Source organism: Poecilia latipinna, unplaced genomic scaffold (assembly GCF_001443285.1).
Source record: "Poecilia latipinna isolate Pla-1442-1.1 unplaced genomic scaffold, P_latipinna-1.0 Scaffold2262, whole genome shotgun sequence".
In the NCBI taxonomy this organism is placed as follows: domain Eukaryota; kingdom Metazoa; phylum Chordata; class Actinopteri; order Cyprinodontiformes; family Poeciliidae; genus Poecilia; species Poecilia latipinna.
The window spans coordinates 75495-100925 of record NW_015114878.1 but is presented as its reverse complement, the minus strand read 5'-3'; the positions used below and the strand labels follow the sequence as shown (position 1 = coordinate 100925).

The window sequence follows — 25431 nt, the reverse complement described above, 5'->3', positions numbered from 1 at the left end:
CTCTCTCTCTCTCTCTCTCTCTCTCTCTCTCTCGCCAAGCCTCAGCAGCTGGATCAGGGCGGAATGAGAGCAGTCTGTTCCCGCTGGCCGGCTGCGCGTCCTGTGCGCCTGACATGAGCGCGGTGTGCGAGAGTTACCACTCCAGGGAAAAGGTGTTCGTGGACAGCTTCACGTGTCCGAAGGCGGGGGGCGAGTCCACAGCGGTGTTCTGCTGCGGCTTCAGTGACTTGAAGTACTGCTGTGATGACCCGAACAGCTTCTTCCCCTACGAGTATGGATACATGTGGTGGCTGAGGTGAGGGATCACTGTGACTGTGCAGGTGGAGCTCAGTTTGGGTTCAGGAGGTGATCAAACTGCCTGTTGCTCAGGTCAGCAGCCCACATGTTTCAGGAGCAGACTGATCTCTGCGCTCCTCCCTGACCTGGCTGAACTGAACACCTCTGGTTCGCTCAGGAAGGTGTTGCTGACATTTAGCCTGCAGAGTTTCCGCGCAGTGAGGAATTTGCGTGTTTTGTTGCTTTATGTCAGATAATAACAGCGGAACTGCTTCTGGGTTGATTAAAAACGTTCAAACAATGAAGCGTAAAATAAACGAGGCGCTGCTTAATGTCAGCAGGAGCTGGTGAGTTTATGAAAGGTTTAATAATTAACTGAACAAAGCAGCTATTCAACAAGTTTTTAAATGAAGCATGTGTGTGCTGAGATATCTCAGTGTGTTCAGACTGCTGACAAACTGGTAATAAAACCAGAATCACGTTGACACTGGAGTTTGATTTAGTGGTGAGACTCCATTAAAATGTTTAATTATAGTTAATTGCAGTCTGTAATTAATAAATTGCAATTAATAGCAATTCAGGTGCTAATAAATAAAAAATAGCTAAAATGTTTATTTTAGGAAAAAAGCCTTGTTTGCTGCTGAATTATTGAATAAATAGCAAATAGAGTTCAACAACAGAGTTTTGTTTTTAGTCTGTTATACCAACCATCAGATCGGATCAAAGTTCTGTTCTGTCCCTTTATCTTTCCAGAGTTTCAGGAACTCCTGATCATTCATGAATTTTTTCAGAAATGTGCACTGTGGACGCTGATATTAATGTTAGAGACTCTGTGCTGCTGCTACATATTTAGCACTGAGATGCTACTTTAGGCTTGAATAGCTTCACTGATAGGCTAACTCTTTTTAGCACAACTTGAACATAATAATTTTTTCCAGCAGATGGTTTTTCAAAGCAGACTTTGACGCCCAATTGGGCACACTCTACATTCCCAATGGACCAAGAGAAGTAAATGCCAGTACTTGTATAGAGTTTTATCAGCACCAGAGGATCCTAAAGCGCTTCACACTACATTCACACTTTCACGATGGTGGATTGTAGCCATAGCTGCCCTGAGGCAGTCTGACAGAGGAGAGGCTGCCAGGCCAAAATTACAGCAATTATGGACGACAAAACCAGAAGTGGTTTTACAAGGTCAGTGTACCCTTCGCACTCTACATGTATTAAATCAACTCTTAAACTCTCAATAGTTTCATAGTTGTTGCAACACTAATTTCTTTTCATAAACCAGAGAAACTAGAGGGGTACACTGATCCCATAATGAAGTTGCAGAGTCTTTCCATTGGTCTTTTTTTTATAACCCTGAAGACGTTTCAGAGTTGAATCCACAAGTCAGAAGTGACTGTCGTCCATCACTGCTGTTCACTGTGGATGTCGGTTCTGCATCAGATTTACGGATGTACCAGAAATGCGTGAATACAAAAATTCTGGAAACTTTGTATGTTAGAAAAAAAAGTGAATTAATTGCATTAAAGTTTTCTGTGTCTTAAGATCCACATAATTTTACAAAATCAACACGTTAATCACGGTTGTAGTTACAATAAGTCCTTGAAGGTTAGACTGTTGCTGCCAGACGGACTCAATGAAATGTCATGATTATTGCCAGATTGTGAAAACATTCCCAAAGACATGTTATTTATTTATGAAGTAATTCATGTTGCTATTTCATTCCTCACCTGCAGCCCACGCAGGCGGAAGCAGCTTTGGATCAATCCAGGTGTCTACCTCTGTTTTGACCGACGTGGAGCTGAGCTGCTTGTCGCTCTGTAGTTAAAACATATTTGCCAAAAATGGTATATGAGCTGAGCAGTCACTGAGTGCATTTGCTTTTCTATGTTCATGAAATGAATATAGTCCCGGCATGATCGTGCAACAGCTCTGAGGTCCAGGAGAATTACTGGCTCTGGTCTGTGTATGCTGGCCACTGTGCATCGTTATGTGGCATTATGTGTAATGAGCTTGTGGCTGTGCTGTAGACTCTAATGCTGCATAATGTATATCCTGGGAAGCTCACCAGAATCTCAATATGAGCGTAGATATTTCAGCTCAGTTTTTGCTGAATGACTGTTGCTCTCAGCCGGTTGGTATGAGTATGCGTGTGTGTGCATGTGTGTGTATGTGTGTCCGGACTGTGAAACCAACAGAACCAGCACATTCGGTCCAAATTATCCAGCATGTTTTTAATGGACAGACTAATCAGAATCTGACATCCAGCTTTGAGTCGCTGCGTGGAAAGTGGAGCGTGTTTCCGATTGGCTGATTTTCTTGACTTAATTTTCATTCTTGTATTTGCAGAATATGAAGGTAATCACGTGAAATGATCTAATAAAATATAAGCAGACTTTATTTTTCTCTTCATAGAACAGATTCTGTTTTATCATTGCTACTCAGACAAGAAAGTTGTCAGCTTTAATTACCCAACACACCTGCAGCTTTTATTTTGCAAAATTGGAAAAGAGGCGCAAAACTATTTTTCCTGCAGGAAGCCGAAGTGCTGCGGAGATAAAAAAAAAAACCTTCTAGTTCCACTCTGTTGTTCTCTGCTCTAAGCTTCCTTCTGCTGTGCCCTGCAGCCTCGGAGCTCTTGTGGGTCTCTCCGTTGCAGCTGTGGTCCTGCTTGCTTTCGTCATCACTCTGTGCGTCCTCTGCTACCTGTTTGTCACCACCAAACCCAGAGGTCTGGACAGCGGACTGCCCCTTCGAGCACCAGGTACTGTCTCCAGATGCATGGTCTGTGCGGGGCCCAGTCTACTAAAACATTGATATGCTTTTAAATTATTTAGTAGTCCACTGACAATAGTGTTGGGATGAAAAAAAAGACGGACTGGGCTGTAAATGTATTTTCAAGACCTTAAACTTTTAATACTTAATAATGTCAATAGTTTTAGCCTGTCTGTCTTCACACACTTGGCATTAAGTGTTACCCCACAGCGTTCATCCCTCTGGGGTTTGGATAATCTTGGGGAGAATTCAGTGAAGTTTATAGAGCTGTAGAGGATTATCTCTGTGCATCTCTGCATCTCGAGGCGTCTTACTCATGGGATGTGCTTAAAACGATGTTTCAAACTATGTAAATCATGTTTAAAGCATGCTTTAAAGATGATTTCAGTTTAGAATTGGTGAGTGGAGAGTGATTGAAATTCTAACAATAAGCCCATTGTGACAAGGTCAAATAAAATCCAAGCAGCATCAACCAAGTAGGAGAAATATTCCAAGTTTGAGTCTCAGGATATTCCTGTGCCAGTGGGGCTTTTCTCTGGGCTCCTTCTTTTCCGAACTCATGCATGTCAGGTTTAGTGGTTGATGTGTGACAGTGTCCACGATCGACAATATATTGTGGTGTTAGCAATAGCTCTGTAACCTCTTTGACCCTGGAAAGAATGAAGCAGGAACAGAGAGTAAATGACTGGCTGCTGGATGCAGATTTACATGAATCAATCAGTCTAAGAATTCTTGAGTATGAATGTTGTCAACCAGCTTAAAAATTAAAAGGCTGATGAACCTTAACTGGTTGTTACCCATTTTTAGAGTTTTCAGACTCTGAAAATGTTTGGATTAGCTGACTTGGCAGCTCCAGGGGTTGATGTATCTGTTTGTGTAACCAGCTGGCCAAAGATACACTTTTGTACATTTGACCAGGGTTAACCCACGGTTTTAAGAGACCTTAAACAGACGTTAGATGCATTTCCATTATCCATAGAATAGTGTAAATTAAAACTATGACAATAAATTTGCTCAGTGAAGGCACGCTACTTTTGAAAAAACTCAAGTTTTTCAATAAAAAGCTTTTGCGCTAGGATGGTTTTTCAGCTGTATCGTATTTCAGAAAGATTGCAAAGGAAACACATTTTTCACATCTCATGAGTCACGTGATGAACAACTAAGTTACTACTGGTGAAAACGACAAAGAAGACGATAGGAAGTGGTAGCAGGATGATGTTTTTTTTTCAGACAATGTTCAGCTGGAGCTGCACCAGAGCTCTCTGCATCACACAGTTCAGAAAATGTTGCTTGTCATTCAGATGTGTTGAATCTGCATCTCCTCTGTAAAATAGCCAAATACAATGTCCTCAGAACACAGCCACTCCAAGGTAGGCGGAGCTTGTTGCTCCAACACCTGAATAAGATGCTGAAGTCTCCTCTGATTGGCTGATAGATGATGATTGCTTGCGCCATTGCTGAATTACAAATAAATCTCATATAACTATTTACATCCGTCGCTGCCATGATCTTTAATGACTTATCACATGAGCGAGGTTATTCACATACAAATAATCAATTTTACTTATAATGCCCTTTATTCAGATCAAAATCGTAAAGGGCACATTCACACTGATGACGACAAGCTACTGGATTGTAGCCACAGTTGCCGTGGGCAGGCAAGCTGCCCAGAGACCGAACGGGCATACCACCCAGTGTAGCTCAAACTCCTACTGCCATCGCCGCCGTCACGCTGTGTATTACTATGTGTATTTGATATGTACACATTAACATTTCACTTTAATGAACAGAAGATTCTTGGCACTAATTTTACATGAAATGCTCTGTATGAGTCCTGTTGAGTTCCATTTGAGGCTTGAACAGGGCTCTGTATCACCAGCTTGATTCATGAAGGCTCACATCTGTTTGGGTCCGTAAATGTTTCTGTAGGAGCCATTAAAGTAATTTGTCGGATGTTCATTCATTTAGGTTTCAAATTTTATAGTTTTCTTATTTTCTTATCTATATGTAATTCAATTAAACTTGTAATTAGGGGCTATTCACCCACCTGCTTGAGTACCATGGAAGAAATTGTGGCCGCTTCACGTCTTGAAATCATTTTTAGTTTAATCGTGTCTTGCACATAATTTTTCTAAGTTGTGTTTTTACGTAGTAAAGTAATGAAAGACATTTTTTAATCTCAGTGTCTCTTTTTTAACCCAGCAGCGTTTTGTTCCTCCTCTGAAATTGCTGCAGTATCAGTTAAGAAATAAACAGCATGAGAAATCATCAGTGGAAAAAGATGAATTACTAGAGCATCAAAGGAAGCGGTTATTGGACTCTTCATTCAGAGGGAGTTAAGCTAGCTATACATTGCATCTGTATGTAATAAACATTGTATCCCGCTGAGAGGTAGTGTCCTCTCTCTAATAACAGAGAGAGGACACTACATCAAAATGAATGCATTCAAAATTTTAATCACAGCTCAGGAAATGAGGATCATAACTATATGCTGTACATAATAAGGATACAACACAATGCCTTCCATTTTAGCAACAAAAAAACATAGCTTGGTTTTCAATAAAGATAACTGAGTGGTTGACTTTATCTTCTGGAATTGAGGTCTGATGGGCGTCTGAAGGAGCCCATCAGTCTCTCAATCCTGAAAGCAAAAACATTATTTAGCAGAATATTGCCCATGCTCCCATGGAACGAGTTTTCTCTCAGCCTCCCACAAAAAGGGATGATGCTTCAGGAGCACAGCCGTGTCCTTAGAGGACGCTCCAGTGAAATGGAAGGAGTTCATTGCCTGGATGAGTTGGACATCACAGATAGAGTATAGTAGCCACCAAAAAGGTGCCCTACAAACTGCAGAAAAAATTGAACGACCAACTTTATTCTCTATTAAGAGAAAAATTATCCTAACTTTCCCTTTATTTGGAGACACCAACTATGCTCCCTTATCAAACCTAAATAAATGTGTGAAGGAGCAGAGATCACAACTTCATTTTGGTTAAAGGGAACTACAGATGCTACAGATGTCACTTTATTGGAATTGAAAGAGAAAAACGTGAAACTGAAAGAGGCAGTTCTGACAGCACAAAGTGTCTTTGTTGTGGAAGAGTAGATGTGCCAGCATCATGTGCACATTGGAACAAAAGGTCCACTGAGAGAAGATTGGCTTCTTGAAGGAGAATGGCATCTGTTTGGCTGTTTGTGTACTGGATACATCAGAGATGATTGAAGAAAATGGATTGCCATTGAAAAACCTGGTTCTCAACACCTAACTGTGTTACTCTTTCATCCAGAGGAAAACAAAGACAGCTCTGAGTTTATGGATATGGACACAAATACTGCAGAAAACAACATGTCTGTGTGAAGCGGCTTAAAGGGGCAGTGTTATGTACGATCAATTTTTTAAGCTTTACATCATATTATGTTATTCCCTCATCAAAAACATTACTGAAGCGTTGCCTTGATTCTTTTATGCATGTTTGAGAAATCCTTTAATCTCCATGGCGACCATTCAGCTGTGCAAAAAGCCTGGGTGGACCTAACTCCGCCTTCAAGACTCAGCTCCTCCTCGAAGTTACAGTTTCCAAGCTTCTGAGCTTCTTCTACATAGAGCAGCACTCACCCAGGACTGTCCCATTCAGCTCCTTCAGACTAGCTCTTAGCAGCTACTTCTCAGTGAAACGCTGGTAAAGACATTGTTAAAGGGTTAATAGAATAGCCATGTTGTGATGACTTCCTCAAGGTGGAGTTTTATAAAGAGCAGGATTTCTTAAGGAGACAGAGGCCTGATTTTAAAGCATTAAATTATGAAGACAAATTTCTTTGATATAAGTAGCATTTTTTTAACAACTGAAGTTAACATAGTTACTTGATTGAGCTATAAAATGGCATATATGCCTGGAAAAAACAATGCTGGTCCTTTAATAGGGGCTGTCTGTTAGTATTGCAATTAGCCCAACGTTGTCCCCATGTTGGACTGGATTTGCCCTGAGAAAATGTGTAAAAGATGAATGAATGAGTTGAGTAAATAAACTGTGGGTAATTTGTTTCTTTCTACATGGATGACTGTTTGGTGTTTGTGGCTCATGAAAAGGAAACAGTGTAACTTCATCATGAATTTTTCTCTATTCGTGCTTTGATCATTTTTTGTTAAGTTAAATTTCAGACAGACAAGTGACTCCTTTTCAACCGGTGTGTCTGACTTCACCAGCTTTTTGTCTTCTGAAGTCACTACCACATTTTTTTTTTACATTAATTAATGAGAACTGAAATACTTGCACTATTTTTATCTTGTGAAGTTAAAAGAGGAATACATTGTCTGCCATGGAAGGCTCTTGTTATTGCAGAATAAAATATCTCTTTCCTTTGGTTGATTTTCCGATTGATTTCTCAAGAAAAATCACCAAAAATCCATAGAATGCATAGTACTTTTTGTCTATTAAACCCACGAAATAGACTCAAGAGTTTAGCTACTGAAGTCACTACCTGGGGCAGTGTCTGGTCTTTATTGTTATAATTGCTGTAATGTCCTTAAATTGCATTTCTGTTAGAAACTGACTGAAGAAGGCGAAGTTACATTTGGCATAAGTGGGATATTGTTGTGGACTGTTGTCTTTTCATTTAATTTTTGATGTCTGAAGTTTTGATTGGTAGATGTGTTGCTGCCATTCTTCCCCATTTTCTCTTGAAAATGAGACATACATACAATTGTATGTATGACATTACATACATACAATTGTGAAATAATTGAACTTTGTTAATTCTTTGAATCACTTTCTCACTGATTGTAACTCACTGAATAACAGTCCAGCATCAGCAAGTTGTAAAATGTTTAAAGAGGTTATAGAGATTTACCGATCCAAAGTTTTTGAACATTTTAAGATCTTGGGTTTTGTAAAGCTTTAACCTTCCTCTGCAAATTTAATCTGATAAAAAAAAAAGTGTTCAATATGTTTTCCCTAGCATTCTTGCCTTGAGGGAAATAGATGAGTTGTTGGTAAACATGCTTTTTTCAGATATTTGAAAATAAAGACACAATTCCGTGAATAGGAGTTTTCTGCAAATAATTTGGAGTTACTTTCCACAGAAACATCGGTGAATAGAGGAATCCACAGATTGGTGGATGTCCACTGGTGAATAGCTCTAACTATCACAACCGTATTCTGTACAATTCTGCACATTCCCCCGATTGAAATCCTGCTGAAGGAGCCAGACCTGTAAGCGGGATTCAAACTGCCACTTCTGCATGTAATGGCCCAACTCTGTCCACAGCGTCTTTGTTCCACTGAAAGGAAGAGGCTCCCGATAATTACGGGGCCTCCTTCCCTGTGCCACCTAGAAGACAGTTACCTGGGAACCAACCCTGCCATCAGAGAATGAAACCTTCTTATCAATGTCTGCCTCGTAAAACCCACACAAGCGAGTTTGTGTTAGGAAACATTCCCTTTGGAGATGGCTTGAATCCTCTGACCTCTTGTCTCACGTATGGTTACTGGGCTGTAGTCAGAATCTATTCAGACCTTTTGAATTTTTGTCCAATCTTGACTGACTGGCTCGACAGACTTACAGAAAACAAAAGTCAGATTTGTGTGTTAATTTAGACTTTTAAGATAATGTTCTTAAACTTTAGATCAGCTGAAGAACAGTTAGCTTAAAAAGTCTCTATTTTTGTATTAAGCTCTAATTACAACAAATTTAAACCCAGCAGTGCAAAAAAAAGAAAAAAAAAAAGAGTACTTGAAACTTTTTCACCAATCCTAAAAATCAGTAGTGTGAATTTTTTATTCCATATATCTTGACATGGAACAGAAAACCTTAAGAGGACTGAAAAATAAGATAGAGTTATATTAGAGTAGATGGGCCAAGACCATTCAAAGCCTTCAAAACTACAATCAGAGTTTAAACTGGATTCTGCAATGAATATGGAGCCAATGTAATGGAAAAGGCACCAGGGTGATATGAAGAATTAGCTAAAAGGTGGGCAGCCATGGTTTGGATAAGATGAAGTCATTTCAAGGAGGACTGAGAAATACCAATACACAGTAGTCCATTCCAGTCAAGTCTGGAAATAAGAAACACATGCATGGCTATTTCTAGATCGAAGGGAAAGAAATGACAGAATCCTTAGGAGGTTCAACATCAGAATCCTTAATCTGCCCAGGAAGCCTGCCTCCAACTCTCTGGCAGTTATGATAGCCCCAGTGATGCAGCTTGAGAAAGACATGGTGACTGACCACTCCCAACGGGTTGGGCAAGAGGAATACAGGTGACTGGCTGGAGGTCATCATCATTCCATCATCACCAGTAACTATAATTAGCAGCAATGTGCAATTTGTGGAATCTGTTGTACATTCAGATTCTGCTTGGCACTATAGTGATTGTAATTGAACAATTTTATACACTGCCAGTATTGGCCTGTTTTTATGTTCCTGAATTAGGATGATCCTATATTTTTCTACAATTTATTTTCTAATTTTCCAAATATGCCAATACACAATTTTATAATCACATGTGATGCAAAGCGTATGCTCTTTTAAGTGCACCCTGTCAAAATCTACCCAGTCCATTAACTCACTGCTTGAAAATTACAGTGGGGTGCTTCCATAACCCCACCTCCAGCACGTATTCTTTCTTCTCTTATAAAACTTTTTCACATATAGAATTCATATTTGTGTTAATAGGAGAATGTTGCATCTAATAACAAAGTGTGATTCTGGATGTAAAGTCATCTCAGACCCTGGGCCGCTCTATGAAACTACTCTCTGCAGAGAGTAGTTTCCTTATTGCCTTATTGGTCTCAGAATAAGTGTTTTTGAAATATGTTTCATCTGAAAGTAAATTCTATGTAGCAGTTCATCACATCCCAGGAGTGTCGTCTTTGGCATTATGGGACACTTTGAACACCTGTATGGGGGGCATAACAATTTCATATGGCAAAAAGGAACGTCTTAAACAACTAACCAAAGAGATTCTAAATGTGGATGAGTTATACCATAGATATCCGACAGCAGACCTTTTTACTAAATTCACTAAACCTGAATTTGATATTCTTTCTACACAACAAGCTGAATATCTTGTATCCAAAATGATAGCTATCATAAAAAGGTAAGAAGACAGGTTGATTGGGGCGACACACTGTTGATGCAGAAATGAATTCCTGCTGTAGAGACTTTTACAAATCAATGTACAGTTCTGACTTGCCCGCTGGCGCTGATGAGCTGAGAAAACATTTTCAGATCTCTGCAAATCCCTTCTGTCACTGCTGATCATTTTAATGAGCTTGAGGAAGATCTGACAATTACAGAAATAGCGTCAGCATTCAGAAGCAGGAAAGCACCCAGTCCGGATGGCCTTGCTGCTGTCATTGTGACATCAAAGGTAGTAGTTCTATCTTTATTGTTCAAAAAAGGCAAAGAGCTGCTTAGTTGCAGTTTTTAATTGCCCTACCTCTCTTCTTAACACTGACAAAAATTATTGCTAAGGTATTGGCATGTCATCTTCAGAAGGCAATCCCTGATCAGACAGGATTTAGAAAAGATTAATATTCTTTTAACATCAGACACCAGTATAACATTCTATACCACTCATCTACATCCAGAGAGAGAAACCTGTGAGGCAATAATGTCATTTGATGCTGAAAAAACATTTCATTGGTTGGAGTGAGACTATCTTTTCAAATCTTTAGTCTTGTGAGGAACGGAAGGCTTATCTGCTAATGCACTAATAGATCTGAGTCTCTGAAGAGGAAAACCTGGGAAACCAGCTGCTGGATAAAACATAACTTCCTGTTTGTTGTGTTACCAGTCAGTTACCATCCTGTCTCTTAGAGTCTGACCTGAAAGGCCGTTCTGTTCCTGCTTTCACCTTTTATTATTATTTCAATAAAACTAATTGTGTCTATATGCAATAAAATCTTAAAGTTGATTTTGTCATTAGATACTGAAATTACCTGACATTTCGACTGTATGGTTCCGTCTTCATCAGAGGTGTGACAGCTGTTGTTCCTAAGCCTAGCAACAAGCCAAAAAAAAACAAAAAAAACACAGGCATTGCAAGAAAAGTTTAAATCAGCTACTGCGGACCACAGTAAACAGGAAAGTCACATCATGGATTGGGAAAGGGCCAAGATCATCAAAAGGGGAAACAACAGACATCAGCGTTGGATCATGGAGGTGGTGGAGGTTAGGAAGCAAACCCACACAGCCACAGACCGGGATGAGGGACCTTCTAGCCTTCCTACACCTGGAATGGCATCGTCAAGCAAAAAGCCAGTAGCAGTAGGCAATGTTAGTTCGTCGTCATAGTGATTGTTTGATGCTGCTTCTGGAAACATCTGTGACACCTCTTCAAGTTTTCTTTTTTCTCAGTTTTCAGACTAAGAAGCATATCATGGAAACATGTCAGGTATGTCTGAAGAGACAAAGTAATCTGAGTGTCCAGTAGCAAAAGAAACTTTAAGACATTCTGTGGTTGTTGATAATAACTGTTTAATCTTTATTGCTGCCTCCGTTTTGGGTGCAAAATGTTATCTTGGTCTCAGTTTGGTTTTAAGAAAATTATTTTATTTTGTGAAACACAGCTTAAACGTACGTGGGTCCCATTTTTCAGTGTCACACCAAGACTACTGGCTTTGAGCCATTTGTGTCATAGATTCTCTTCCTCATTATGAATCGTGTTCCTCACAGTAGGCCATTCAATCTTAAATGGGTTAAGTTGCTTTGATAAATCTGTTGGAGAAGCAGCAATATGTTTTTCATGCTGAGTCCATCCTCAGGTTTTTATTTTTTGTTTTTTCATTATTTCAGACGCCATCATCAGTCAACAAGGAGCCGGAGCCAGCCACAGCAGCGCTCCTGCTGGCCCACAAGGCCTCAGGAAACACTTTGTAAGAGGCAAGCTAGACTGTGACAACCAGCAGCCAGACCCCGACCGCCTTTTCCAGCGCTGCTTCATGGCCACTGTCACATCCATCAACGTGGAGAACCCTACATAGGACGACACGTTTTTCTAAATTTTGGATTTGTGTTAATGTCTTTTTCTTCTCTGCCCCTATAGTTTAATCTGAGTTGTTGTTTGTATTTTATCAACAAATACATTATCATTATTTAATTCAACAGAACCAAACTGCAAGTGCAAACATTTTATTGTGGCCCCCATCTGTGGGAAAACCTCAATTGCAAGTCAGATTTTTGACAGTTAACGTTTAATATTTGAGCTTTAGTTTTATAGCTGTTTAATTAGTTAACATTGAAGTAAGTGTTTCTATTGTATCTGTCTTGATAAAAAAAAAAGGAAGCTATACTGCCCATAACAATGAACAAAAATAATTGAAATTCCGGTGGAGTTTGTCAGAACTAAACAGGCGGATGGAAAGCTTTTCTGGGATTGCTTTTTAAAACCAGTGTGTTTGCCCTTATTTGGGTGTGTGATTTACTTCATGTCCTTAATTATTTGTACTTTTATTTAGAAAAAAAACAATGTGAGCAGTGAAGGCTGTTTATCACCATCTATCCTGTAATTTTACATATTCTGCTCTAGAAATCCAGATTCATTTCCCTAAAAGCTGTCAGTATTCTTCGAGATCTGAATAGATTTTATAATCACAGTCCATTAGCACATCATGCTCGTCTTTTCTCTTGCATCATTTACACAGGCGTACATATTTAGCTCAACAGTACCAACATTAACACCATTCTAATGTCATGTGTGTATTTTTAGTTCTATTTTTAAGGATTCAGGGATGATAGTGTTTCTCTGTATAGCCCTGGTATCAAAGGAGGAAAACCTTTACAACCTGAAGATGTCAAAATTTGTTTTTTGGTCATATTGGGATACATTTATGGGGGAAATGAGGATTGAAAGCACATATTTTGATGATTAAACTGTCTAATATCTTTACAGTTCTAGAAAAACCACAACATGCAATTTGTTAGGGCACCTTGGGTTTCAAAAATACACTCATAAAGGTTAAGCACACAATAGCTTGGTGGAATGAAATGAGTGAAACAATATTTGTCTGTTGTGAGGATTATTAATATCAGATCAAATAAGTAATAGGTGGCACCACCTCCACCTTGGATACAGGTGATGATGTTATCAGAGTGTTGTCATGCAGCCATTCTATTCTACACTCTGTTGGCACAGCTGTTGTAATCGTGTGCCAGATTATCACCAACTCTAATCTAACTCTATGTCAATTTCTATACGTTCCTCAGTGGAACGATACGGTTCTCCCTCTTAACAATATTGGCGGGACTGATCCTCTTTTGCATCTTCGCAGACTGCATTCACAGCCGGAAAATCCAACTTTTTCACGGCAGTCTGAACAGTCCATTTCTGATCTTTTCTCCCTCTAAAAAATCTGTGTATGTATTACATATAGAACACAAGTAGAACACAGATACACTATGAAAATAAGCAAACATATTTCCATTGCACCTGCAGTCTAAAACTGTTCTGTTTTTAATCCCACTTTTACATTAGACATTCTGAAGAAGCCAGATGCTGTAAATCTGGACCTAAGCAATGTTTAAACTTATGTCTACACGTACTTGTATCGAGTTTTCGTAAGTGTTTCTGCTCTAGTCAGTCAAACTTATATTTCAAAACTGTAAGTAACTAAATTATTTGGTTTTAATAGATATGTAGTTTAATGATATGTGGTAAAGACCCTCCTTTAGGGGTCTTTGTTAAATGTTAAGCATTTGTCACTCTCTCAGCTCAAACTGTAAGTGCCAAGCAGACCATTTTTCTTCTGCTAATATTAAAGTGGTTGCTGAAAAGTGAAGGAAAAAAATGAAGCGTAAATTCCATTGCCAATTCTTTGAAGCATTAGTAATCCTGCTGAAAAGTTCTGCTGAAAAAGCCAATTTACAAACTCCAATCACGTTGCACATGGCCATAATAGACCAGTTCCCCCGACACAAAGTATTTAAAGAATTAAGTTTTATTTAAGTTTTGGCTGATTGGTGTAGCAAGCTAACTATACATTTCCATTGTCATCTGTCCCAGTTCTAAATGTGGACTTAATCAGAATTAGATGTATGAGTATCATTTGAGTGTCTTCACTGCTCACAGGCATTTCACCAAGGATATTATAAAATAGGGTAAGCACATTTCAACAAACTGATTTTGTTGAAATGTGCTTTCAACAAAATCAGGAGAAAGCACAACTGAGGGCCCATTTTTTTGGGCCCTCAAAAATGAACAGACTGATACTACTGATAAATTGAGCAACACAGAATTGCAGGGATTTGATCCTTTTGAACTGGCTGTTTTCACAAATGTTTACCAGTTCACGTCATTCATACAAATGGGGCTCTTCTTTATAGATAGACCAGTGGCAGCTATCTAAGATTGAACTCACGCTGAGGGAAATGTAAGTATTAAAAGGTTATTATGGCTGCTAAATATTTATCTGTGTGGCGTCTTGTTGTATAAGCTTATCACTGTTGCTTTTGTTCAGATAGGAAAATGTTTTTCACGCCTTTTTAAACCTGAATGTACATTCACATTGTAGTTTTTGGCTGTTGAATCAAGAATAGAAAACTACTCACCAATATAGAAGAATATGATGGAATGAAGTTAAGTGCCTCAATGCGTTCTCTAAATCTCTTCGCTGTGGATGCACACGGTTTTCAGTTATGTACACTCATGGCTGAAAACCAAGATTTGGTTCTTTGTTGTTGGCTTTTTGACCAAAGAATGTCAGGCGTCTATTTCAGATCTCAGGAACTTGCGTCAATACCTAAAAATAAGCAGAAAATGTCTCCTGAACTTTGGCGATTGTCTGTTTTTAGCAGCATAGAAGAAGAAATGGCTTTATGTGACATAAGTTGTACAGTGAAGGTAAAAATATGAGCTGTAACACATGCTAGCAAAGTGATTTTGTGTCTTGGGCTAATAAGCAAACAAGCTAGTACTGCTTTGTGAGCCTCCAACCATCCTGTTAGCATTTGGCTCAAAGGAAAACTGCGCCTATGAACAGAAATAGTACAAATCACTTCCAAATTAGTTTTCGTCTTTTAAACAAACAAATTATTAAGTTCTGCTTTACTTAGCTATTTATAGCACCATTTAGTTCCTTCGTGTTACTATTCTCCTCATTTCTATTTTAATTTCATACCCATTAACAGACCATTTCAGACAGGTAATGTCCATTTGGAATACACAAATGTGAGATTTGTGTATTCCATAAAAATACACAAATCTCACCTACTGTTATTTTCATGTTATTTTCTGAAAACATTGTATTAAACACTTTTTCCATTCATTTTGGTTCTGACCCACAGTCTCACCCCATATAAGATATACAGAACTCTAGGCAACCTCACAGAACAACATTTCCTCCCAGAACACCGAGTGGAATGTAGAAAGCTAATTAAATAAATAACTTTTTGCCAAACAGCAGATACAAAGTGTTCCATCAGTGGGTACAAACTGATGTATGATTGGTAAAACTCATCTCATGGTTTACGAATTGATTTTAGATTTGAAAAGACAGGTACAGGAAAACCAAAAACCTCAATGTGATTAAGGTGCAGGTGAGGCTGTGCTTCGTTTCTAAACATAAACACTACATCGGCTTTTATCTGAAGAAATGTGCATTATTGAATGTCACATACATAAGATCTAATCCAAAGTTAGTACTGTTATGCAAAGCTGAGATCCTTCAGTAACTTCAACCTTTCACACAAGCATGGGCCATGAAACATGTCACTGTAATATGGATCTTTTTTTGCCAAATTATAAAGTTTATTTGATAGGGACAGACACACATCGACATAGACAAACTGAATAAAACAGCAGTCCCATGTTTGCATCATAGTGCAATAGCAACAGCTAATTCGCAGCACTTGTCCCTAGATGGGCTTTTAAAAAGTAACTCTGAAAATTGAAGTGATAATCAATTAAAATAGCACAACATACTTTAGTCAAAATAGTCAAGGTGAAAGTCCTCAAGGGCCACCAAAATTCAAACTACAAATGTAGTTTTTCAGGCATTTTTTGTTAACACTTTATTTGAAGGGATGTGCATAAGACTGACATGACATTGTCATAAATATGACATAACACCTGTCATGAACATGAAGGAGTCTTTATGAACATTTAGGTTACCAATTATTTTTGTTTGTTTTATTTTAACATCTTTAACAATCCACTAATCATGCAGTATTTGAAAGAAATGAAATAAGATTTTTTTTTTTTGTCAAAAATTGATATATAAATTAATGTAAACCCAAAACATATCAAGGGCAATACTGAAAGACAAGCATCTAATTTTCAAAAAGTTTGTGTTTGATTCTTTTCTATTTTGAACACCAAGGAATTTTTACTTCTTAGCTCACTAAGAAGTAAAAGGCAATTTTCATTTAAGCTTTAAATTTGGCTTGTGATATTGATCAGTAAATGCTAAAACTAAGAATTACCTACAATCCAGCTTTTATTAATCCTATAAGGTATTTAAATGAAGTAACTCTCATCAGAGCTGCTGCACCACGCTGCCACGTGGTGCCACATTGTGGCAGATAAGGTTGAAGCCTACCTGCTTTAACCTTTTTGTCCAGTTGTGTTGTGCAGTCAGAAAGAAACAAATCTTGTGACACATGGATTCTCCTGTTCTCCACTCTGATATGACTGCTGTGGAAAGGACCTGGGTGAATTTCAGAGCCAGCTGTCAACCTAATGCTCGAGTCTTGGAACAACACCACAAATGCAGCTTTTAAGAATATTCATGAATGTAAATACCTTTCAATATAGTTAATGTTGTTTACACAAATGTTTATGTTTGATATTACTGTACTGAATATTTGCTACTGTACCTCTTGCTTTTATGTGTGTATTTTCCATTCTGATGATATTTTTGTGGGTTGTTTTCATTAAATCTGAAATTACTTAATCTTTTTTCCTCTTGAATAGTTTCTTTTTGCCTTATTGGTATGAGAAAACAGTTTGTTTTTCTGTTCCACATTAGGAGGGAAACGAGTGACTTTTTGCTGTTGCCTTGTTACTCTAAAGTTTTTTGTTTTTTTTTGTTTTTTGTGGGATTTGTGCAGATCTACTCCTCTTTCTGCCTTCTGCGTCCCTGTTGAGTTTCATCTGTTATTATCCTCTTTGGAAGCTAAAACTTGAGACAAGCATGACAAAGCAAGACATGATATGTTTTATAATCATAGCAATAATGCATGGCACAATCGTTGCTATGACAGCATAAAAAAAGTAAGTGCTTTATTGTAGACAGAAAAGGTTAGAAATCTATTTAAAGGACAGACGCTAACAGAATGCCTCAGTCCATCTGCCTTCATCCAGCATAGTGGTGGGAGCTGATATTAACTAATACAAACAGAGACCATTTATATTCTATTCAGCACATACAAAGAACATAGTTTGGTCTGAACCAACTCAGATGTAGTTCAGTTTAAACCATGAGGCACTTTGGGATGCAAATGTGTTAACGTTTTGCTTCTTTTTTTCTAGACTGCCAATTTATTGGTCATTTTAAAAGCTAATATGAAACTTGAAACAATTTTGGGGTATCTTGGTGATTTTAAGGGCTGGGTGAGGCTTATTATCCCTTCATAAAAGAATTTGATCATGAAGACCTGAGTGCATAATATAATAATATGCCATATGTGTATTATTGCTGATGTGGCCGATAACTTCCTTTTCAACACCTTGGAAAAAACGACCACACTGCTATCTTTACCACTGCTTCTATGCTTCAGTTAAACTTCCCACAATCTTGTGACGCTATCACTATCATATGACCAAACAGAGACCACATGACCGGCCTCCTCCTATCTCCTGAGGAAAATGGCAACAAGATGGAAATAAATACCATTAACATTGACCCAGTTTTATTTATCTGACCGATACGATACGTAAAAAAACAAAAAGACTAATATCGGCAAAAGTTCCCTCTAAAAAAGGACTTTCTGCTATTGTTATATGATATCAAAATGGCCTCACGTGTAGGAAAGTTCTTGCTGACAGAGTCACTAAGAACTTTAAGTTGCAAGGTTCAGTTTTAGTGAAGGAGGCCTTGAAAAACATCCAGCAAATGCAGCAGGTTAGTGAGGGAGTGCATCTGCTGAATACTTTTTTTTAAAATGGCCTTAAAGGGAGAAAACAGAGACAGGGAGAAAAAGGCAGGTGCAATGTTGTTTTACTTGAACACTCCTTGTTCTGTGTGATCTGTGTGTTTGTACCTTACAGTCTGTGAGGTACAAACTGAAGATTTTTTCTGATGCAATCTATGTTAGCATTTGTTGGATGGGATTACTCCCAAGTTCTACCATAGAGACTGCCATGAAATAAAATGTGGGCTGAAAACATACAAGGGCATCTTCGTCCTGCAGTTTAGACATAATTTCATAATGATGTGCAAATTGTCATCATTTACTCTCAACTTATTCATAGATTTTCCACTAGCTTCATTTCTTTTCAGGAGAAACAGAACCTGGTGGGTTATACAGTTTCCATCCTGAAGCTCTGCTGCAGGTGCAGCTCAGTGTTAGAAAGCTTTGGGTTTCACTAAAGCTCAACGGCCACAGTTCATGGCTGAAATCTTTAAACATTCAGAAGCATCAAAGTTATTGGTAAAAGTTACTTTTCTGTACTTTCTCCCCTCCCAGTTGAATGTTCAACAAAACAAATAACTTTAAAAGTGTGAATTCATTGTCGATTTTTTTCTAACCCACACAGGGTCACTATTATACATATTTAGTATAGGGCTAAAGGTCAAGCCCACTGATTTTTGTTTAGTAATCTCATGAAACAAAAGAAGATATTGTGTTCATTCTTATTTTGAAGTTGCTGCTTTTCTCAATCTGTGAAGGTCCTAATATTAAAAAAAAGTACTAAAAACAATAAAAACTGTAAAATAACCGTTTAGTGAAACATTTTCAGGTAGTGCCAGAGATTTTTAGCAGTAAGCAGTAAAGGCTGTCACGTTTTCCTACGCACACGTTGTTTGTCGCTGTCAGTTCTGATTTTGCTCTTTTTCTGCAGGCGTAGAAACAGACTTCTAAGGTTTTCTTATTCTCTTTATCTTCCTTTCTCATCTCTATTCTTATCTACCTCTTTTTAAATGTTTCCCTTTCCTTTCCTTTCCATCGCTGTGTATTTGAAATAAACTCAACACCCCAAATCCCAATGTGGCTCACTAAAGACGAAACACAAACAGATTAGAGGGGTATGTGGCCTGACAAACCCATTATTATCAGAAGAAGCTTGACCATGCAGGACTCTCAATGTTAAAGTCTGGCACAATAAGCTGCTCAAAAAGAAACAATGACTGTGCCATTAAAGTTCTGGAATACTCCATAAAGTCCTGAGCCTGGACTATTCTGAAAAGCTGAATCCATGCAGGAATTCAACTATCTTAGTAATGAACACCAATCAGAGGGGTCAGATGTCGTGGTATCATCTCAGTGGTGGAGGAGCAAATTTCAAATGAACATCAAACAAAGTATGAGTGAGGGTCCATGTAATCATACTGGAGCCTCTTTTCGTAATTTTGCTCTTTTGTGGATTAGAGAAAATCCAAAGTAAGTTCAGGCTGGTTTTCCCAGTTCTTGTTTTTGATCATCCTGTGATGTTGGGCCTGGAAAAAAAAGTCAGTCAAATCATTTGAATCCCCAGATTAATATGAACACCATTCTGTTCTTTCCAGAAGCCCGTTTTGTTCTTTGTGTTGAAGAGATTTCACTGTAACATCAGAGAGACAAAAACTGACTTTTTTTTATTTTTAGTCCTCTTCATCACAGGATTTTATTACAGATGTCCTGATGCACAGGGGAAGAGTAGCTCCAATTAGGGAGAGATTTTGCATGGAAAGTCGTTCTAGCGGGAGTCTGACAGAACCACAGGTGTTGATTATCCACCATGTCCGCAAAGAAAGAAACATCCTTGGCAAAACGGGCAGACAAAATTAGACTTTGATACATGTCTTTGCATTAAAATCATACTTTTATTGATGCTGCTAAGCACAGAATAACAATAAATTCAGCCAGTCTGAGGTTTGATGTGTCCACAGACAACATTCGTTGAAAGACAATGTTTTGGGTATTGTGAGTCATCAGCTCTGTAGGATGCAAACAATTTAATATTTGAGAGTGACTCACCAGGAGACTGGCCCCATTCTGACCAAGATGCTCCAAACAGATTAATAACCCTGGCTGCTGGGTCCCCACTCTCATTTTTATGAACAATCTTTTTAAAGATGCAAAGATATTGCTTCAGTTCTGTTTCCATCTTTGACTTTTGAGTGCAGAGTACTGACTTTAAGAAAAATCTCCGGCATAGTGCAAGATTGACTGCCTTTTTTCCTGGAGATTATTCTACCTCTTTTAGCCAAATGAATAAGTAACTTTGCGTTGGGTAGAACTGGGGATTTGTCAAGGTGAAAGCAGTTATGAATAATTCCAAATACCAATCAGACCATCGACTAAAATCTTTAAGCCTCTGCTAGAAAACAGAAGACTGGGATGGCATAGTCTGAGTCCAAAGCTAAATCTGGCCAAGAGTCAGTGGACTCAAATGAATCATCTGTGAAAGTTCTGGTCCAGACAATGTGGACCAGAATATTTGTAAGGCAAAGTGAACAAATATTAATCAAAAGGCGCTTCGACAAAGTTAGTTTAGGGTCAGCTATGTTCTGGTCATCTGTGTGACCAGAATCCTTTTTTTCTTCTTTTAATTTTCTCTAGAACAGATTGGTTTGTTCTTCAGGTTAATTGCTCAGAATATTACACATTTTTTTAATGGAGTTTTGAATGATTTATGGTCTGATTTTTTTCACAGCACAATAAGCTGGCACTTTAATAGCGGTAAGATCCCCTGCAAATGAGTAACATACAAATATTCACTTTTGCAAAATCCCCCAGAGATGTCAAATGAAAATGGTTTTAAAAGAAGAAAACTCCTGAATTAAATTTAGCAGGATTGTGAGCTAGAAGCTTTTCAACATGACATCCAGTTTCATATTCACATTCCAACCCGCTCAGGATTGTAAACACATAAGATATTTGGCCATGGATGCTGCCCGGACATTTCTGACACCTTTCCAGCCATTTGTGTTCTAAAGTCCCATTTAAGCATTCAAAGAATGAATCCCATTATATTTCTGTTCCTTTTGTATTTTCTGATTGAAGCTCACAGAGTGGCAGATAAATATTCAGCAGTTAAAGGAAATACTCTTTCAGAGACATCATGCTACTAAAGATTCCTTGTACATACACAGACTTGTCAACATGTCATGTCATGACAATGCTTATCAGGCAAGATGCTGATGCTGGCAGGCATGTTTTACAAAAGTGGACATTTATGTTTCTAACACAGCGATCAGATTAAATATTTCTCTTAAAGTAAAATGTTTTTGTAAAGTAATGTGTCCGTATTTCACCTATTCTACCTGCTTGTTAAAGTATAACAACAAACAATTGACTTTATTTTATTTATACCTTAATCTTTTTAAAAATGGATCGGTTCCTCTCTGCTGTTACCACAGGCTCCCTCAGTGTGAGGGATCGCTGCAGTAAGCATTCAAAGTAACTGGTTTCCTCAGATAAAAAACATTTTAAAAACTGGCATTATAACCTGAAATTGGAAAAACAACCAGACACACACACACATGCCTGAGAGTTAACCTAACATTCATGGTTTTGGACTGTGGGAGGAAGCTGCAGTACCCAGAGGGAACCTCATGAACATTAAAGTATCAGAATCTCCATTTGTTCTGGCAGAGCAGAACCGGTCAGTAGACGGCCCACAACCGTACACACAGCTCAAGAAATGATTCCCTTGATTTTAAAGACTTAGCTGGATATGGATGTTAAAACACATTGTTTTATCATAATCAACTTAGAGCTTTGTGACTTTTATGCTAAGATTTAATACTGATACTGGCCTCACTTGTAACTCCCAGGTTCAACTATCTATCAGCTCTTAGCAGCATGTTTTTTTCTAAGTTCAGAGGTCTTTAGAAAACAACTTATTTTTGGAATTACAGTCCTTGTGGCTCAATAAGGTTTCTGGCAGCTGCTCCTTTGTGTAGCAGCAGTCAAATCTTCCTCTAAGTCAGTGTTATGGATTATTTGTCATGTAACTTGCTACTCGTCAATAGCTGTATAATTTTAGCTCCATTCTCAGCCACAGCAGTTCTGTCATGACCATAAGCTGGTCTGTGATGAAGGCACTTTTTATTTCTTTCCTTTCTGTGTAAATAGATGTCAATTATTGCACAACCTTTATATTCTTCATATCGATCTGTGTGATGTGATTCTTGCATTTGAATTTTAAACTGAATTTATCCAGCAACTTTAGGCACTTTCATTTATTCCTATAATTATCTGCTCAAAGCATTATTTTGGTGACACCGTGAGTGAGACAGAGCAAACACTGGAGTCCAGCAGTGGTCCCAGGCCAGAAGGGATGTAAGGCCTCTCCAGCCTGCTGTGGGTCTGACCCGGGGGTCTCCTCCCAGATGAAACAACTCCTCAGCCGTCACTGAGCTGAGCCAGCATACGGAGGATTCTCATTTCAGCCACTTCACATCTTGTTTCTGCAGTTATGATCCACACCATATGGCTATATGTGGCGGGAGAAATAGATGGATTAATAAATCTGTGGAGCTTTTTCTGCATTACTGCAAAAAAAACAAACAACAACAACAAAACAAAAACACGATATCATAACTCTTTGACAAAATACCTAAATCTCTTTCACATAAGACTTCCAGGAGGGATCCAGATGCTTTGTTACTGCTCTATTGGAATCCTAAAAAGCCTAGATTGATCTCAGGTGTTTTTTTCTACCAGATGGAAACTATAACCACAGCTCTGTGTGTTTTGAATTTAATGGAGAAAACTGGACCAAAATTCATTAATGCACTGATTGCTTTCTGCATCGATGCTTCTCAAAGTGCAAAGCCATTTTTTCACAACCTGTTTCATACTAAAACTGAAACTTTTTTGTTATAAGGACATTCAGAAAGCTTTTAAAATAATCAATTTTTACCCCTTGATTAATAATAAAAGTCATCGATTTTTCAGATTGCCATCTTGATGCACCTTTTGCTTCCTTTTTATTGTCAACATGTCTGAGACCTTGGAGGAGTGAGCAGCTCCAACCAGCACCTCATATCCATAACGGCACCAGTAGGAAGAGTTATTCTTGTCTGCTTAAACAAGGTGGTGAGAAATAATCTATTTCTGTTTTTCATTTCGTCAAACGGCCCAAACTCCAAATGTGACTGTTTGATGGGGTTTCTTTGCTGCAAACTGCTGATTAAGATGCCAGCGTCTCCTCTGAATGATGAATCTCATGTAGTTGTTTACATCCATCGCTGCCATGATTTTGAATGACTTATCATGTGAACAAGTTTATTCATTTGTGATTTTAATGTGTTTTCTTATTTAATGGAAACACTGTGATTGCAAAATTGCATTTTTTCAACATCAGCAGAATATAGACAAATACCTGCTCACATTTGTAATGGAGACACAGCTGCTGTTAACTTTACTGTTTTTGATGAATATACACAATCTGTTTTGTACCATTTTAATGGAATAAGTTAGCTTCACAATTAGAAGAAAAAAGAATTACGTTCCCGACAAATTTTTCAGATGGGTGAGATCCATTTTATTAATCAAAGTCCTGAAATTCGCAAGACATCACAAATTATTTGTTTCAAAAATGACCTGCATAACAATGGAAAGCTTCATTTATTTCCTGAGGACTGACCCAAGATCAGCCTGTACACGAGGAATGACTGAGGTGAGCTGCAGAGGAAAAAACATTCTCCCAAACTGTAATAATAAACGTCTGTCAGATATGATTCAATCCAATTCAGAGCAATGTCCTCGAATGTTAACCACTGTTCAATTCATGACAATATGTTATTTAAGACTCAGAGAATGCTATGAAAACTTCTCGGAGTTGTTTTTGTGCTGTGACATTCTTTATGAATAAGTGGAACAACCTTATCAGGAACATTCTCTAGTTAAATAAAAGCTTCTTTCTCTTAAAAAAAAGAAAACAGGACTTTTCAATGGGATGTTTTTTTTTTTTCTATAGCTTGATGTCACAGATGCATCAAAGCTTTGCTTTTCATTAATCGTTTCATAGCATCACTGCTACTCACCATGACAGTTACATTCTTAGGAGGTTGAGCTTGTTAAGACTCAAATTGTTTTTCCACATGATCTCTTTTGTTCAGCGTCTGGTCAGGATTAACTCAGAGGTCAGTTTGGTAATGCAAGTTCATGAGTCCCATTCAGCAGATGCTCCTGCACTTTCTTCATCCATCTTCAGCCTTGAAGCAGACAGAGTTTAGATATAAACGGTCTAGGCTGCTGTTCTTTGCTTGATATACCTGTTCAAAATACCTCTTTTGTCTGAGAAAGCTTCCAAAACTCTTCCCATTCAGCCAGAGTTGCGAGGCGCTATGAGGGCATCCATGATGAGCGCCATGTCACCAGGTACAGCATTGGGTTTAGTCCAAAACAACTGAGGTAAATATCCGTTAACCCATGTCCTCCAGAACAAGTCAGACCTGTGCTGAACTTGTTTCTGTTGCCGTTGAGCTTACACATGCTAGAAGATTCCAGGTGGGAAAGAGAGATTTTCTTAACTGTTGCTCTGATCCAATGAAGTTTGTCCCATTATCTCAAAGCTCTTGAAATTGATATCTAAATGTAAAATGTACAAAGATTGATTCTTTCTTACAGAATATTTCTGAAGAAGTCCCTGTCTGGTGATGCTGCAACTTCAACATAGATATAGCTGTCCTCAGGTTTATGAGCTGTGGTTCATATTTTGAATATTTTCATGTTTTGTTGTGTTCTCTCTTGGTATATTGGTACATTGATGACATGATGTTTATTAGTTGCAGGCATACAATGTAACTGTTAAGATGCTGGATGTTCTTTTGGCCTCGCCGCTGGATCAGAACATTCCCTTTTCCATATCTCTCAGTTCCATTGTTATGGAACAAATGATTTTGTATCAACAGAAGGAGAAAAAGCCTGAACTCCACATTTGAAGTTTTTTTTTTTTTTCGTAATGGATTTTTTTTTTCCCACTTGTGGAGCTTTGTGATTTTATTTCATCTACTTTGTCCACATGAGCTTCAACCTCTTCCTCTGTTTGAGTTGTTTCTTTGGTTTTCTTAAACTTCTTCTATCCCTGTTTGACACACTGTCACTCAGGCTTATATCACCTTTCAGATCCTTCATTTTCTCTGAGGACACAAACTTCAGTGCTTGAGAATTCAGTTACTTGAAATTCATTATCTGTTTCATAATTTTGAGCAGTAAAATTGGGTTCATCTGAGCTTTGATTCCAAAGCAACTCATTAGTTCCATCCAGCCATTGCTAAGC

General features: G+C 38.2%; 1 protein-coding gene and 1 long non-coding RNA gene across 2 annotated transcripts; one reads left to right on the top strand and one right to left on the bottom strand.

Moving 5' to 3' along the window:
* The first annotated feature begins 34 nt into the window (after positions 1 to 34).
* On the top strand, positions 35 to 15860 carry LOC106937014 (membrane protein FAM159A-like). The gene is made up of 3 exons (XM_015018306.1): positions 35 to 295; positions 2910 to 3046; positions 11856 to 15860. Exons 1-3 carry the CDS (start codon positions 114 to 116, stop codon positions 12041 to 12043), a joined length of 507 nt encoding a protein of 168 aa, XP_014873792.1. The 5' UTR covers positions 35 to 113; the 3' UTR covers positions 12044 to 15860.
* On the bottom strand, positions 15859 to 17398 carry LOC106937015 (uncharacterized). Its single transcript, XR_001422288.1, has 3 exons — positions 17384 to 17398; positions 16196 to 16197; positions 15859 to 15977 (listed from the first exon to the last, which is right to left on the bottom strand). It is a non-coding gene; the product is annotated as an uncharacterized LOC106937015 (long non-coding RNA).
* Positions 17399 to 25431: the final 8033 nt, after the last annotated feature.

Coding starts and splice junctions, on each gene's coding strand:
- LOC106937014 (XM_015018306.1), top strand. CDS start 114: ATGAGCGCGGTGTGCGAGAGTTACCACTCCAGGGAAAAGGTGTTCGTG. Junction 296..2,909: donor GGATACATGTGGTGGCTGAG/GTGAGGGATCAC, acceptor TGTGCCCTGCAG/CCTCGGAGCTCTTGTGGGTC. Junction 3,047..11,855: donor ACTGCCCCTTCGAGCACCAG/GTACTGTCTCCA, acceptor TCATTATTTCAG/ACGCCATCATCAGTCAACAA.